We start from the raw sequence: 17,102 nt of genomic DNA on the forward strand, positions 1-17,102 counted from the left end.
CTGGGTTTTCAAGGTGGGGGAAGGTGCATGCAAAGGGCTCTGGGAGTAGAGCTAGTACTGGGCATGCAGATGTCCGGGAGCAGAAATTAGCATGGCCACGGCAGATGTTGACACTGACTCAGTTGCGTTGGAACAATTTGCATGGTGGGGATGCTGAAAGCCATTGAAAAAACTGTAAACCCTGTACATGATGAAAACCACTTCAAGCCAGGGGGTGCTTCCGCACCCCTAGTTCCAGCTCTAGGTTGCCCGCTGAGGTGAGTTGGGGGTGGAAGTGGCACTCCTTCCCTACCCCCCTGGGGGCTAGCACAGGCCCTGCCATGCGGAGCTGGCATAAGCCGCCAGTGTTGCTGCTCGCCACCGCCCCCATGTTACTCCAGGCCCCCCAGGAGTGTACACCGTGCAGCTTGAAAATCTCTGCACTAAAGCAGTCTCTTGAGCTATTACGCTCCCTTTATTTCAGAGTAGCAGCTGTGTCAGTCTGTATTTGCAAAAAGAAAAGGAGGACTTGTGGCACCTTAGAGACTAACAAATTTATTAGAGCATAAGCTTTCATGAGCTACAGCTCACTTCCATCCGATGAAGTGAGCTGTAGCTCACGAAAGCTTATGCTCTAATAAATTTGTTTGTCTCTAAGGTGCCCCAAGTCCTCCTTTTCTTTTTGCTCCCTTTATTGGCACTGAAGGGAACGGTTGTTAGAAAATATCCCAGCAGAGGAGCTCCTGTGGAGGGTGGTGCTGCACCTGAGAGCAAAGCAAGGCCAGCTTCCAAAGGCAGCGCACGAGACAAGACTGGCACTGAAAACCTTCCTGGCCTCCTGCTGGGACTGAACCCAGGGAGTAAAGAGTTAACGCTGGGGCAGGGGTCCCTTTACCAGTAAAGGCAGGAGGAGCAGTTCCCATCCCCTTCAGCTTGACTGAAGCCCCCCCCCCCCCCCCGCGCCCCCCGTCTCTGCTTCACTGTGTCCAGAGCTGCGGGGCAGGGGCTGCGGGGGAAGCCTGGGCACACCAGAGGGAACCGCTTTTCTAGCCGCAAAGGAAAGCAGCGTGGCTCTCCCTGGTGAGCACCCCCAGCCGCCCTCCTCCTCCTCCCGCGTCTGTTTGGAGCCACGTTCCTCATGCCCAGCGGGCGCGACGCCTTTAGCCACTTGGGACGGGGGCTGGGGGTCGGGCGGGCGCGGGGAGAGGCGAGCGGAGAAACGGGGCCGCGTAAAGAGGCGCGGAGGGAAACGCCGCCTCATACCCCCATGGAGCACAGCCGCGGGCCAGCGAGCTGCATTGGCTTCTCCCCGCGCCCCCGCTCCAGCTCCGAGCGCGGGGGGGAAGGCGCCAGGCGCGCGCCTGGCCAGGAGGGAGGCGGGGCCGGCCCGGCCCGGGGCTGCTCTGTCACCCTATTAATAGCGGCGACAGCGCCGCCGGCTAGAGGCGGGGGGACGATGGAGGGAGACGGGAAAGTCACGGGGAGCCTGCCCGGGCAGCGCAGCCTCAGCCTCAGCCACGGAGCGGAGCAGCCGGCGGCGGCCCCCATGATCCCAGCCATGGAGCTCGCCCAGGAGCCGGAGAAAGCAGCGCCTAGAGGCAAAAGCAAGAACCCCAACACCTATAAAGTGCTCTCCCTGGTAAGAGGCGAGCGAGGTGCTAGGGGTCAGGGGCAGGTGCCTCTAGGGCCGTGTCCCGCTGCTCTGCAGAGGGGGCCGTGAATAGCCCCCGGTAGGACCTCAGTCCCCAGCAGTGTTCCCTCTAATTGCTGACAGGCCGTGTGGGCAAAACATTTCTTCTGTGCAAACTGCTGTGCTTCTGTGCCCATTTTTGTGCGTGCGCTGCTCCGCCCACCCTGTGCGCAGGGTTTGGGATCTGTGGGCGGGCAGACACGTGCTCAGCTTAGAGGGACCAGTGGTCCCCAGCTGCCTGGGGCTCCCCTGCTGCACTGGCCGTGAGGAGCAGGGCAGCCCCGTTTGTTGGTTCCAAAGGCACCCGGGTGAGTGCTGCAATGCTGCAGAGGACTAAAAAAACCTGCTGCCGAGCAACCTCCACTCCTCTGCCTTTGGCTCCGCACCCTTTTTTCCCCTCAAGAGGGAGTCTGAGGAACTAGCCATTGTACCATAACATTCATAAAACCGAACAAGGTGGCGCTTTACTGTGCGTGGCTGATGTAGCCAGTGTGGGTACGTGAGATACACCCAGGCAGAAATGCCAAGTGCCTCACTTTATCTTGCATGCATTTAACTCTGGATTTAAAAGCGTCCCGTGTGAAGGGCTTTGCCATGTGCTTCAACAGGGCGTTTAAAAAAATGCCTTCTGTGACACGTGGAGATCCTTGTAGTCGGAGAACGGAGGGTGAGCCATGAACTGGCGGTCTCCTCTTTACTCTGCTCATTGCCTGGCTGTAGGCGAGCCAGTCACAGCTCTCCAGGTCCAACCAGGAAATTGACCCGTTTTTTACCATGGTTGTCTGCAGGGGGTCATCCTGGTCTGTAAACGGTTTAATTGTTAGGGAGGCACAGAACAGTTTTTAGCACTACCGACTCTTGAGGAACTCTCTGAGGGGTAGTGCTGAAAACACTTTCATCCTGCCTCGATTAGCAGCTCAGAGAGAGTGTTCCACAGTTCTGTCAGAAAGTATTTCATCTTCTACCTTTATAAGTAATAGCCTATCTGAAAGAGATTAGAGGAGCGGGGATTCTTTTTTTTTTTCCACCATTTAGTTTACTTTCTGCATTTAATAGCACTCATTTTCACTGCTTCCTCTCTTTGAAATCAATGGTTGTTTTTTCCCTATTGTGGCTGTTTGGCACTGCAACCTGGGAGAAGAAAATAGACAAAAATGTGACTGAAAAATTTGTAGAGGACCAGAAGGACAGGTGCTGTTCCAGAAACTACTTTACATTAATTTTTAAAGTTATGTCAATTAGAAGTTTATGGTGTCCCTTGAAACCATTTTCAGTCCTGTTTCAGGGAGACCCATTGCTGACAGTGGTTGTTAGTAGGTCAGTTTCCTAGTACAGCTGCATCTCCTCTGTTCTCATAGTTGCCATCTGTACAATGAAGATAATAATGTCCATATCTCACAAGGATGTTATGAGCCTAAATGATTAATGTATATAAAGAGCTTTGGCATTCTTGTGAAGAAGGCACTATAGAAATACAAAATATTGTTTTTGCTTGTGTATGCATAAGCAGTCATTTTTAAGTACAGTAGGGTAAAGCCTACAGCTCTGAGGTACCTTTTCAAATATATTTATGAACTTGCAACCTGTTTGATAATTAGGGCTAACACACAAACACTGCTTACACTTTCAAATGAACTGTGCACTACCTCACAATTGCCTTTAAAAATCTTTAGCTGTTAGCTGTAAGTGTGAACTGTGCATAATCACTTGTGAGTCTTTTTTAGTCTTGTTATAGGTAGTGTAATTATATTACATGCTAAATTTACCCCAGAATTTTTGGCAGTTTTTTCTGCTGTAGAACTTACTGGCAGCCCCACTGGTGAAAAGCCTTTTGTGTGTGTGTGATGGAGGGGGGAAGGAGGTTTGGCATTGGAAGGTGGTTACAGCCATACTCTATATGTTATACTTAGCTATAGAACTGGGGTGGGCAAACTTTTTGGCCCAAGGGCCACATCTGGGTATGAAAATTATATGGCCGGCCATGAATGCTCACAAAATTGGGGGTTTGGGTGTGGGAGGGGGTGAAGGCTCTGCCTGAATGTGTGGGCTGTGGGGTGGGGCCAGAAATGAGGAGTTCTGGGTGCAGGAGTGGGCTCCGGGCTGGGGCATGGGGTTGGGGTGCGGAGTGAGGGCTCCGGCTGGGGGTGCGGACTCTGGGGTGGAGCTGAATATGAGGGATTGGAGGTGTAGGAGGGTGCTCTGGGCTGGGACCGAGGGGTTTGGAGGGTGGGAGGGGGATCAGGGATGGGGCAGGGGATCAAGGTGCCAGCTCTGGGGAGGCACTTACCTCAAGCAGCTCCCAGAAGCAGCAGCAGCATGTCCCAGCAATGGGAACTGTGGGGACGGCGCTTGGTGCGAGGGTAGCATGCAGAGCCCACTGACTGCTCCTGCTGCTTCCAGGAGCTGTGCGGAGTGGGGCAAACCCCCGACTCCACTCCCTGGTGGGAGCTTGAGGACCCGATTAAAACATCTGGAGAGCCGGCCTTGGCCCCCGGGATGTAGTTTGCCCTCCCCTGCTATAGAGGGTCAGCACAGTGTCAAAATTGGTTGGTGCTTGCTGGAAAGGGCTGATGGTGAAAACTTGGCTCACTTTTTCAAGGCACCTGATTCAAAGCAGGGACTTGAACCTAGCTCTCCCACATCCAACGTGCACATCCTAACCACGAGCCTGTCACATATGTTGAGGGGTGTGGGTGTCCTCTCACTCTGTTCTGACTCCTGTTCAATCTATTTCACTTTGCATTAATAATTAAATAGTCCCATAGAACAAGACACTGACTGTGTACTCCAGTGGTTATGTCATTCACCTAGGATATGGGAGACCCAGATGAAGACCCTGGTGTCAATCAGTGTCTAACTTGTGTGATACTGGCTATTGTATTATCTATTTTTGTTTTTTTCATAGAAACATTTCATAATGTTTCTGTTCTGTCCTAATGCTGAATGGGAACATTTTTGATATCTCAAAATTTTTCATGGAATGGGAAAACTTTTCCTCCCAGTTCTATGCTTAAGAGCTTTGCTGAACAAGAATGGACCTAAACATGCTTGAGGGTAACGTGTGCTTAAGTGCTCTGCTAAATCAGAGCCCTATTTGCTCAACCAGTGTTCTCTCTCAGACTTGTCTCAGTGTTCATCCCTCACTGAGGATTACATACACAGAGAGTCTGAAATTTTAAATGAAGCAATTTTTGAGTAATCCAAGCACAAATAAAGGTGGTTTTTTTAATCTCTTTAAAAATATGACTTGCCCTTCACTTTTGCTGTTGTTGCTGACACTACAATAACGCAGAATGGTCACACAGAATTTACAAAACTTTCCAAAAAATTGGGGTGATGTTAGATTGAGAAAAAACATGAGTATTTGTAGCTAAAGGGTCCTTAAAAGTGGGGTTAGAAATGAAAGTCTCTCCCTTAAACATGGCTATAATGGAGAAATTGTATCTCGCCAGTGCTTATAGAGAGAATATTTCTAGTTGTAGATGTAACAATATGTGCAATGGTTTCACACCCAGCTGTGCTAGATACTGAACAATGCATTTGATTCAGGGCTGATGATCAGAGAGCACTTGCATTAAGGTTTTCGCTTCTTCAGAAAGCAACAGGGCTCATTTACATTCTCCTCTCTCTAGCTACAGGTTAGTCCCACAGATGTCAATGGAAGTTGTGCATATATAGGGCATCATGTGGCTTGCCTTCAGTCACAAGAGTGCAAGGCCCAAATTACAGAAGAACTTCATAGCTTCTGTGTGGAGGGGAACAGGGTATGGGGGCTCTACCTGTGGGGTGGGGTTGGGGTGGTGGTTTCACAAGCCCTTATAAGCTGCAGAACAGTATTTAGCAAAGGCACTCTTCACAGGAATGTATAGTGGCTGATGGAGGTTTGTGGGCAGAACAAAAAGTGGAGTGGAGTTGCATCTCCTTGCACTGGGACTGTATTTGGTTCATTGAGTATAAATGTGGGGAGTTCTATGCTTTGGATGAAAAATATCTCACATGGACCATCCATATGAACCTGAGTCAGAAATGGTCTTTAGCGTAAACAGAGGGCCAGATCCTTGGCTGGTGTGAATTGATGTGTTCTATTGACTTCCATGGATGTATGTCAGTTTTCTCTAGTTGAAGATCTGGCCCAAAGAGTAAAAAAGTTGTTGACTGGTGGCCAGATCATTCTCTCCACTAATGTACTTAGAGGACTTCGGATCAGGGTGGAGGGGGAAAAATGGGGAGAGACACACTTCTCTGGCATTGTTCCCCTTCCCACCCATTGGTAGGAATCAAGTCTCCATGCTGGTTATTGATCTGTCAACTGCATTTGATACCATTGATCATGAGTTGTTGTTGACTTGCCTGCACACCCTGATAGGGGCTTCTCTTCAGTGGCTTCATTGTTTTCTTTCACAGAGATCTCCACAGGTAATTGTGGGCAATTGCTCCTCTTCCCAAAAAACTCTCAAGTGTGGTGTGCTACAGGGTACCATTCTGGTGCTCTTCCTCCTGAGTCCTGTAGAACATGTATATGGGGCCATTAAAAGGTGTGACAGGGTCAGGCCAGATGGCTACAGGAGAGTGTTACAAGGCAGATACATTAGTCCCAGATTAAGCAGGTCCATTTTCCCTGGGTAAGGTAACAGGAAGTTCTAGAACAAGAAGGAACTTGCTGGAACAAATTCAGGCAGGCAGGCTAATTAGGACACCTGGAGCCAATTAAGAAGCTGCTAGAATCAGTTAGGGCAGGCTGGCTAATCAGGGCACCTGAGTTTAAAAAGGACCTCACTTCAGTTTGTGGTGTGTGTGTGTGAGGAGCTGGGAGCAAGAGGTACTAAGAGCGAAAAGGTATACTGCTGAAGGACTGAGGAGTACAAGCATTATCAGACACCAGGAGGAAGATCCTGTGGTAAGGATAAAGAAGGTGTTGGGAGTAGGCCATGGGGAAGTAGCCCAGGGAGTTGTAGCTGTTGTGCAGCTGTTCCAGGAAGCACTCTAGACAGTTGCAGTCCACAGGGCCCTGGGCTGGAACCCAGAGTAGAGGGCGGGCCTGGGTTCCTCCCAACTTCTGATCAGACACAGGAGTAGTTGACCTGGACTGTGGGTTCCACGAGAGGGAAAGATTTCTGGGCTGTTCCCCGCCCCACATGGTGGATCAGCAGAGACTGCGGGGATTGTTCTTCTTCCTTTTTCCCATGCTGGCCAGTGATGAGGTTAGCTGAGTGAACAGCAGACTTGAGCCACTAGCAAAAGTGGCCAAACTGAGGGCTGCTGTGAACCTCTGAGGTGAGGAAATCTGCCAATAAGTGCACGACCCACCAAGGCAGAGGAGGAACTTTGTCACAAAGGTTAATCAGAAGACATGAGGTTTGTGTCTTCAGTTTGCTGATGATACCCAACTGTATGTCTCAGTCTCCACCAACTCAGATGATGTGCCTCAATCAGTGTCTACCAGAGATCAGTGCAGGGATGAGCATGAGCTGGCTGAGGCTCAATCCTGACAAGAATTAAGTGATAATGGTGTTTTGAGGGAAACAGATTGAAGAGATGGCAGAAATAATAACAGTCTCTTTGAGGGAGTTCATCTACCATTAATATGCAGGGTTGGAAACTTAGTGGACTCTAGACCACTAGCAACTATTGGATGATCATACTGCAGCAGTAACCCAGCCAGCTTTTTGCCACCTTTGTCTTGGTAGGCAGCTGCAGGCTTTCTTTTAAGATGTAGACCTTGCCATTGTTACCTCAGAATTAAACTATTGCAATATGCTTTACATGGGGCTGCATCTTAAAACCATTTGGCAGTTGAAGCTAGTACAGACTCTGGTGGCTTGCTTACTAAGGGCGTCTTGCTGGGAGTACATGACATCAACTCTCCAAGATCTTTACTAGCTGCCTGTTGATCTCAGTGTCCTAAAACCTGCCAGCCTAAAGGATTGCCTCTCTTCCCATACCATACTGCCACAGTTCAGGTCAGCATAGATGATCAAATTGGATCTCTCTCATTAAAACAGAGTAGGTGGCAGCATGCTCTCTGTGAAGGATCTGGTACTCCAGGACCTTGCTCCCTCCCCCCATGGTCCAAAGTAGCTCAAATCTGGTGACCTTCTGGGCATGCTGAAAAATACACCTGTTTGCTGGGGAATTTGGAGAGGGCCAAAGGTGTGCTTCCCAGGACGATGAAGGGTGGAAAGGAGGGATTGGGGTGTGTGTGTGTGTGTGTTGCTGTTGGGGTTTTTCTGGAATACCAAATGTGTTAGGTTGCTTAGAATCTTGTATAGGCATCTTTTTATTATTATATAAATCAATTAAATAAATATCACACAGAAGACCCTCCATGACAGCCCTGTGGGGAAGGGAAGGAGTTGGGGATTGCTAGGTCTTCCTCTAGAAACCCATGAAAAAACATATATAACCTAGTGTGAAGATTATGCTGTCAGGTTGATTATTTTCTTTCCGCCACTGTAATTGGGGTTGCACTGGGGGTCACAACCAATGGAGGTGTACATGGGAGGCTACTGGGACTGGTTGGGCCAGGAAGCAGTGCAGAGGCACAGGGGCTCCAAAGAAATGTCACTGGCCTCCCACAGAGCTCCTGACATTGGGTACATTTTTGGACTGAGTTCTCTTCTAGTTCTGTGGGGAAGCAACGCTGACCTTGCCTCTCTAAGGAGGATAATCACACAGAAACCAAAGTCCAAACTATGGATTTTCCAGTCCTGCACCTAAAACCGACCCACACAATGTGTCTTGGTACTTAATAATTTAGAAGTAAGAAAAAACACGATTGCGAGGATGTGACGTTCCCCTCTGGTGTTATCTGGACCAGTGAGTGATCCGCTAGGTCACTCCAATCCTTGACTCTGGGAGCCAGCTGTACCCTGCTCTGCTGTGAGAACCCCCCACTCCTGGGCTGTTCGCACACAGCCTCTGGCATGTAAGCTGCTTCCAGCTACTTGCGAGCGCATGCACTAGCCAATATCTCTGGTCCCAGACACAACCCTAGGAGCAGCTGTCTTTCAGTGTCCAGTTATGCCCACTGGATGCTGCAAGCATATATGAGTTCATCAATTTAACAAAGAAATTTATATGTACCAGGCTTGTTCTCCCAAGGGGAGCTTCTGACATGCTTCAAACCAAACGCACTGCTTCAGGTAGAATAAACAAACAAATTTATTAACTATAAAGATATAATCACTTAGATTCTAAGTCAAAGCATAACAAGTCAGATTTGGTCAAATGAAATAAAAGCAAAATGCATTGTAAGCTGATCTTAACACTTTCAATGTCCTTACAAACTTAGATGCTTCTCACCACAGGCTGACTGCTCTTCAGCCAGGTCTCCCCTTTGATCAGTGCTTCGGTCGCGTGGTGGTGGTGATGTCTGTAGATGTAGATGGAAGAGAGAGAGAGCATAGCAAATGTCTCTACCTTTTATCATGTCCTTTCTTCCCTCTTGGCTTTGTTCTCCCTCTTCCCCCCCCCCACCCCCCCCTCAGAGTCAGGTGAGCATTACTGAGTCTCTCCAAGCAAGGTTGAGCAATTCCCCTAGTGTGGCCTCATACAGGTGAGTCATTGCATTGTAGCTCCTTTGCTGGACAATGGCTGTTGATGGTTGTTTGAGACCCCGCCCGGGCATTGGTTACTTTCCTTGCTGTTGCCTCTGGAGAGCTAATTTCTGGCTGATTCCCCCAATTTACAGAATGTTTTAGTGACAACAATACTACACAATGCTCATAACTTCATATGCATTAATGATATATACATATATGGATAGAGAAATAACTTTCAGCAGATCATAACCTTTCCCCTGATACCTTACAAGTCATGCTTTATACGTAAGATCACGACGATATAAAAATGAGGAATATGGGGGTTACAGCGTGCTCCCCCAAGGTATAGAATGTCACAGAGAAGTCACATTGGGTTTGAGGCAAAAGTCCGCTGAAATCATTGGGAATACTGCCATTGATTTCAGTGGGCTTTGAATTATGTCCATGTGGTATAATTGTCAATTCTGCTCCAGTAGCTCTGATTAGAAGATTCAACAAAAGCAATCCAGAGGCAGTGTGATACAATGTTTAGAGGACTGGGCTGGGACTCAGGAGACCTGAATTCTATTCTTGGCTCTGCCACTGACGACCTGTGTGATCCGAGGAATGGAAAACCTACCTTATGAGAGGAGACTGACATTACTTGGCTTGTTTATCCTAACAAAAAGAAGGGGAGATACAATTGCTCTATGAATACATCAGAGGGATAAATACCAGGGAGGGAGAGGAGTTATTTAAGTTAAACGCCAATATGGACACAAGAACAAATGGATATAAACTGGCCAACAAGTTTAGGCTTGAAATTAGATGAAGGTTTCTAACCACCAGAGGAGTGAAGTTCTGGAACAGCCTTCCAATGGGAGCAGTGTGGGCAAAAATCCTAACTGGCTTTAAGACTGAGCATAATAAGTTTATGGAGGTGATGGTATGATGAGACTGTCTATGATGGCATGTCGCCATCAGCAACTACCAAGAGCAAAAATTCCCAATTGCTGGAGACTGGACGCTAGATGGGGAGAGCTCTGAGTTACTACAGGGAATTATTTCCCAGATATCTGCCTGATGGGCCCACATGCTCAGAGTCTAACTGGTCACCATATTTGGGGTTGAGAAGGAATTTTCCCTCAGGTCAGATTGGCTGAAACCCTGTGGATTTTTTGCCTTCTTCTGCAGCAAGAGTCACGGGTCACTTGCAAATTTAAACTAATGTAAATAGCGAATTCTAACTTGAAGTCTTTAAATCATGATTTGAAGACTTCAGTAACTCAGCCAGAGATTAGGTGTCTATTACAGGAGTGGGTGAAGTTCTGTGGCCTGCAGTATACAGGAAGTCACAATGATCCCTTCTGACTTTAAAGTCTATGAGTGAGGCTATGAATCTTAGGCAAGTCACTTCCACTCTGAGAATCTGTTTCCACTCCTGTCTTTTGTCTGTCTTGTCGTTTTTTTTTTTTTTTTTGACTGTAAGTTCTTTGGGGCAAGGACACTCATACTATGAGTTTGTACAGTGCTTACCACAATGGACCCTTGCTTTTCAGTGGGGCTTTCAGCTGCTACCTCAATACAATACATAATAATGATGATAATAGTAATGTGGTTGATCTCCACAAAATTTCTAAAAGATGCCCCTAAAAAGTAATAAGTAGGCAAAACAGAAGGTCAGAGTAACTAATGCTGGGATACCAAATGGAGGTTTAATGGGTAGTCTGAAATAGCAATTTTAAACTCCATGATATGCTGAATTTTGAAATTCTATGTGCTCTTATTGGGGAAGGGGTCTCAGTTTAAAACATATTGCTGGTCTTCCTGAAGTATTCTTTTATTTTGCAAGTAAGCAATACTTGAATAGCAATATGGGGGACAAGGACATTATGTAATTTTTTTTCTTTGTTTTTGCAACATTACAACTTTCCTGCTTCATCAATTTCATGTTTGAGTTTTAAAGGTGTTCATTTTAATTGTTAAATAAAAAGTACTAGTTTCAAATTGAATGGGTCCTCTGATTCCTTTTTTATTATATTCCCCCAACATGTCTACATGCAGTGTTACCCACTCTATTTCATGAAAATGAGAAAATCTTAACTTTTAGGAATTTTAAGAACACAGTCACTTTTTCTGTTAATCTCCTTTTCCAAAGGTGGCTTTGAATGTAACACAGCCTATAGAATTTGTTTTAGCTCCTCATTAAGCTTATAGAAATTGTGTGTGTGTGTGGTGTACAATTTCTATACCTTTGGATAAGAAGAAGGTGTGTGTGGTGGTTATTGGAGTTGGGTGTTGGAGACACAAGAAGTTAAAAAGGAATAATCTTTCTCCTTCAGAGCAGGGAAAATCTAGGAAAGCTAATTGTTCCTCTAAATTCTGACCCTTTTGTAGCGCTCTATTTTTCAGTTTTTACTTGCTCAAATGAAATAGCTATCCTGCATATCTGATGATAGAGGGCAAGTGCTGATGCAAAGTTGAAACATTATTTGAAGGAATACTGCTTGGAGCTGAGGCTTTGTTTATATTCAGAAAGTTGACTGGATCATTGGATAGGGTATTAGTCTGGGTTCAGTTTCTTGCTCTGCCACAGCCTTTATGTATGACTGTGGGAAAATTATGTCTACACGGCAATAAAAGATTCATGGCACAGTAATGGCTGGCCCAGGTCAGCTGACCCAGGCTCATAGGGCTTTAAAATTGCAGTGTAGACATTCAGGCTTGGGCTGGAGCCCAGGCTCTGACACCCTGTGAGGTAGGAGGGTCTCGAAAGCCAGGCTCCAGCCCAAGACTGAACGTTTACACTGTTGCCTATTTTTGGCCCTGCAGCTGGAGCCTTGTGAGCCCGAGTCAGCTGACCTGGGCTCTGAGACTTGGTGCCGCTGTTTGTTTGTTTTTTTTTTTGACTCGGTATAGACCTATCCACCATGTCTCAGTTCCTTATCTGTAAAATGGGGGGCAATAGACATTTTCTACCTCAAAGGGGTGTTGTGAGGCTCTCAGATAGCCAGAGTAATGGGGTCCATATAACTATTTCGTTTTGCTATACCTGCATTAGGGGTTATAATTAGATACACTGCTGCAACTTTTCTAATAAAGATGATGTCTGAAAGAGATAAATATCTAGTTCATGCAAGGCTTACTTCTGATTTATTGCTGAGTCAAATTCTTCCTTGGAGTAACTCTGACATCAGTGGAAACACACAAGGGGTGAATTGTTCCAATTTGTTTTACCGTGGAAGCTGGATATCTGCTGAATTAGGTTAAAAATTACAGAGAATGACAATATAGTTGTGGGAGCAGACTCAAAATTCTTCCAGGTTTTTCAAAACTTTACTGTTGACTTGTCACTAGCCATCAGTACATGCTCCAAATAAACAATATGGGTTAACACGTTGTTAATGTACCCTCACACTCTACTAGGCAGCACAAATGGGGGGAGGGGAGACAGCATGGCAAAGAGAGACACACACACAACCTGTGTGTTTGAGAGAGCTGTGCATTGCCCCTTTAAGTACGCTTACCCCACTCTAAGTGCATTGCCTTTTTAAGTAGATCAGCAAATTGAGATGGCAGCTGCTGCCAGCAAACTCCCTCCCTCTTGAGCCCTGTCCTGTCTTCCTCCTCCCTGTCCCTCTGCCCCCCCCCCCCCGCTTTGTGGAGATCGGGTAAAGGAGCGGGGAGGAGGGCGGGAGGGGAGGGGGACACCCTGACATTAGCACCTTTCTTCTCTCCCTGACCCCTCCAGCAAGTAGGAGGCTCCCTGGAGCAACTCCAAGGCAGAGGATAGGAGCAGCACATGGCAGTGGGGGGAAGGACACCTGAACTGCCTGGCAATTGATAGCCTGCTGGGTGGCTGCCTCACAGGGAACTTAAGGGAGTGAGGCACTCCCTTAATAGGGGAGGGCTGATAGGGGGGCTGCCAGCTCACCCTGGTTCCAAACCCCCACCAGCTAGCTCCAACGGGCTGCTCTTTCTGCAAGCAGTGGACAAAGCAGGCGGCTGCCAAATGACATTATAAGGGAGCATTGCGTAACTTTAAATGATCACATTCCCTAATCAGCAACGAAACAACATTAACCTCCTTTTAAGTGAGGAGTTACTGAAGATAATTTTATGCTGGAAATTCATGTAGCAATTTTAGAAACTGCTGGTGGATTTGAGTCATCCATTTAAGAAGCATAAACAATTGTTTTAGATGACCAATCACACAGTATGAAAAGCTAACTATGTGTAGCGAATACTTGAAATAATAGTCACAGTTAGTTGTTGAACAATCCAGAAGTGGAAGTGTATTCTCATGTTCTCATCTACAATATTTGTCTAGATGACAGTGATCGTCTCCTGTGTGTTGTCAATATTAAAACTCTTTTAATTCTTACTGTCAGTGGAGCTGCACTGGTGTTAGAAATGGTGGGAAATTTTAGGAAAAAATGGCTAATGTAGAGAAGACTGTTTTGCCATAGAGCACTGTTTTACCATCTGAGTCATTGGTCTAACTATAAACTCTGAGAGAGAGAGGCAAAATAGGTGAGGTAATATTTTTTTTGGACCAGCTTCTGTTGGTAGAAAGTTGAAGCTTTTGAGATACACAGAGCTCTTATTCAGGTCTGGGGAAAGAAGCTGAGTGTGTGAGCTTAAAAACAAGTTGGGACAGATTCAGGGTGGATTTGATTTAAATCACAAGTCAGGAAAACTCGCTTTAATCATGGATTTCTACATAAAAGTGCATTCTTGTTGGTTGTTATAACCTTAATACGTATTTTTCACAACTCGGAGATAGATGTAGGTTTCATTTTTAGAAGGTACACACTATACAATTTTACAGTGATTTATTTTGAAAACTTTTCAGATTAGTTTTACAGCTATATCAGAAAATGAATGATTGTTTGGTTATTTCACTTACCAAAGATAAATGAAGCAGACAGTTCGCCTCCCAAGGACTTTATAAATAGCTCCAATTCAACGGGTTAATCATTAATATTTGGAGGATTTTCTTGCCACGCTGCATTAGGAGGAGAACATCACCAGACAGACATTTAAATTGTTTTATTTAACTAAAACAACAACATTATGTATTCTGGATTTCTTTCTTCAACAACAAACTTATAATATTTTAACAAAACAAGCATATGAATTTTTGAATTTAAACATTCAAGTTTTTTAAAATCAGGTTTGTTTTTGTTAAAATTGTTAACTAAAATAGTTAAATGAAATACTAAAAAAAAATAAATCTACTGTCAGCCAGGTCAACATGAGAAACTTAAAATATTGGCTTCTGCAGCTAACTCAGTTGTCTTCACCTTCATTTTCCTGTTTGTTCATAATCTGAAAAAGAAAAACAAGCTTTCCTGCTTTTTCAGGTCCCAAACAATTTCTTAATTTGGAATGAATTAGAATATTTTCTTCCTTTTGGACTTTCTACACGGGCAGAAGAAGCTCCTGCTGTTAAAAATGAGATTATCACTTCAACAGTCTCTGAATCCAAGTAACTTCCACCAGTTCACTGGTGTGACTTTCTTTAAAACATCATCCGCAAACATATATTTCTTGAATGGTTCACCCTTAGCTCTGCAGTTTATTGTAGTTGGCATTATGGAGGGATGACTGCTCGATGTCCATGTCATAGCTCACTCCTCTTCTTCAGCAGTTAAGGTTTGACCCTGGTACTGAGTATTGAGAATATTTTTGAGAAAATAAGCTGGAGATAGTGCTCGTCCCATTTGTTTTTTTTATGCTTGTAATTTAACTCTGTCATTGCATATTTCTCTTTTTAAGATCTTGCTCGGTTCCTTCCAAATTTCAACAGTGTCAGCAATAAAACAGTTATTTCCCTGCATTTTGTTCAAGGCTACAGAAATAGGCTTCAGGGTACTCCACATGTGTTCAACATTTCTTTTAAGTCCAGTGTTGAGAACTTTGGCTGTGACAGAGCCATCTATTTTTTCACAATTTTGTTCACAAACTGTCATCAGATTAGGCCAGTTCTTGATCTAGAACTGTCAAATCAAATCAAAACAGTCCACTATTGAGTTCCATCGCACGTCTTGTGAGAGAGTTAGCTTGGTTCCTCTCACTTTTTTCAGAGCAGCTTCTGCAAAGTGGTTGTTATGGAAGTATTTTGCAATTTCAACAACATTAGCCTTTATTTCTGGAACACTGAAGTCTTTGGCTGCATCGTTTGAGCACTGCAACCGTATGTTATTTGCTTGGGACTCTCTTCACTCTCTGCTAAATAATTTCTTCTCATCTTGGATACATTTGCAGCATTGTCTGTGACCAAGCTGCATACTAAACATTTGAAATTTTTTTTCACAGTTTATTATAGCTTTTACTGCTACTTCTTGTAAGTATTCTGCTGCGTGTGCATTTCTTGATGTATAAATTGTTTCTGTAAGGAAGACATTCCCTTCTTCTGTTGTCACACAAGCACATACAACAGGATCATTGTGGACATTGCTCCACCCACTGAGACTCAGGTTAACAATTTTACCCTCTAGACCAAGGTTTCCCAAACTTGGTTAGCGGCTTGTTCAGGGTAAACCCCTGGCAGGCCATGAGATGCTTTGTTTACCTAAGCGTCTGCCAATACTGCCGCTCGCAGCTCCCAGTGGCCATGGTTTGCCATTGCTGGCCAATGGGAGCTGCGGGAAGCAGTGCAGGCTTCTTTTAGTAATCTGCTGGTGCTTATCACAAACTTATCTATGGCTGTTTCTGGATGATTTTTTTTTTCTTTTTGCTACATATACTGTGGCTATGTGACATATATGATGTGATTGCCAATGATAGCGTTTCAGATAACTCTGAAACTATAGAAAATGATGGTGATCTTGAAGGTGGATAGTCTTCAGAATCCTGTATGTTGACTCCTGTATGGAGTCTCCTAACTGAAATAAGTCAATTCAGTTATTTAATTATTATTACCATACTGCTCATTTAGTATTACTCATTGCATTCCCTGACACTCAGTACTACTTTAAAGGTGAAATTGTAAAAGGAAGATCTGCCTATTTCAGCTATCTTTTTTTATCACAACTGCATCTAAAATGATAGTACCATAGAGAAACAACTAGAGAAACTATATATATAATTTTGCTCCAACACGAGGATTCAAGAATAGTCCAGAAGGAAGACAGGCAGTCCTTAAAGAGCAAATTCTGTACATGTTCCCCTCATAAGTCTAGACCTCCACCTCCATAATCATTTGTATTGCTCTTTTTTGAAGTCCCCACACTGGTCAACTTCTTTCTGGTACTAACATACTCAGAACTTCTGTAGAACTTTGTGTTTGGAACTTCATCTGTGTGTAGCACCCAATGTCCCACAAAACCCACCTCCTGGTTGCAGGACACCCTTAAGCATCCTCCTAAAGATGGCCCCACAGCTCAATTGTACTTGCAGTTTCTTCTCTTCGCTAGACTTCTGGAGTCAGTCTATATTCACAGCAATGTAATTATACTCCAGATGTGGTTTTGTTCCATCAGGCACTACCTTTAGGTATACTACTGACTTCAGGTATACTACTGTTTTCCAAGTGGGAAGATCACATAGACATCCACACCAAAATGTGGCTATTTTCTGTTGCTGCACGTATCTTTTCAATGGGTATGCTCCCTTTAAATCTCATTGCTAAGTGGACACTGCTTTGGATTTTAATGATGAACGAATACAAGTTTTTACAAACTTAAGGCCAAATCCCACTTTCATAGAAGTCCATTAACATTTTCCTGTAACCTTCAATGGGAACAAGCTCTTTGTTTAAGATTTCATTTTTCTTAAGTCCACATGAATGTGTCTGTTCAGTGTTACAGTAATAATAAAAAGCTATTAGAACAAAATCTAAGATCTAAACAAAATCCAACCTGAAGATCCTGCATTTTCAGACATATTCCTTTCATCATCTTCGACAC

At 44.9% G+C, this 17,102-nt stretch overlaps 1 protein-coding gene across 2 annotated transcripts in view; it reads left to right on the top strand.

Annotated features, from left to right (window-relative positions):
* The first annotated feature begins 1,271 nt into the window (after window positions 1-1,271).
* ENPP1 (ectonucleotide pyrophosphatase/phosphodiesterase 1) overlaps window positions 1,272-17,102 on the top strand; it is a 76,499-nt gene continuing 60,668 nt past the window's right edge. Inside the window, exon 1 of one of the 2 annotated variants that reach the window (XM_038394986.2) lies at window positions 1,272-1,618. In XM_038394986.2, coding sequence (XP_038250914.1) covers window positions 1,436-1,618 — 183 coding nt within the window. In that variant the 5' untranslated portion in view covers window positions 1,272-1,435. The remainder of the gene's footprint in view (window positions 1,619-17,102) is intronic. The other variant, XM_038394985.2, reaches the window with a different exon arrangement.

The sequence above is a fragment of the Dermochelys coriacea genome, chromosome 3 (genome assembly GCF_009764565.3).
Source record: "Dermochelys coriacea isolate rDerCor1 chromosome 3, rDerCor1.pri.v4, whole genome shotgun sequence".
NCBI lineage: Eukaryota > Metazoa > Chordata > Testudines > Dermochelyidae > Dermochelys > Dermochelys coriacea.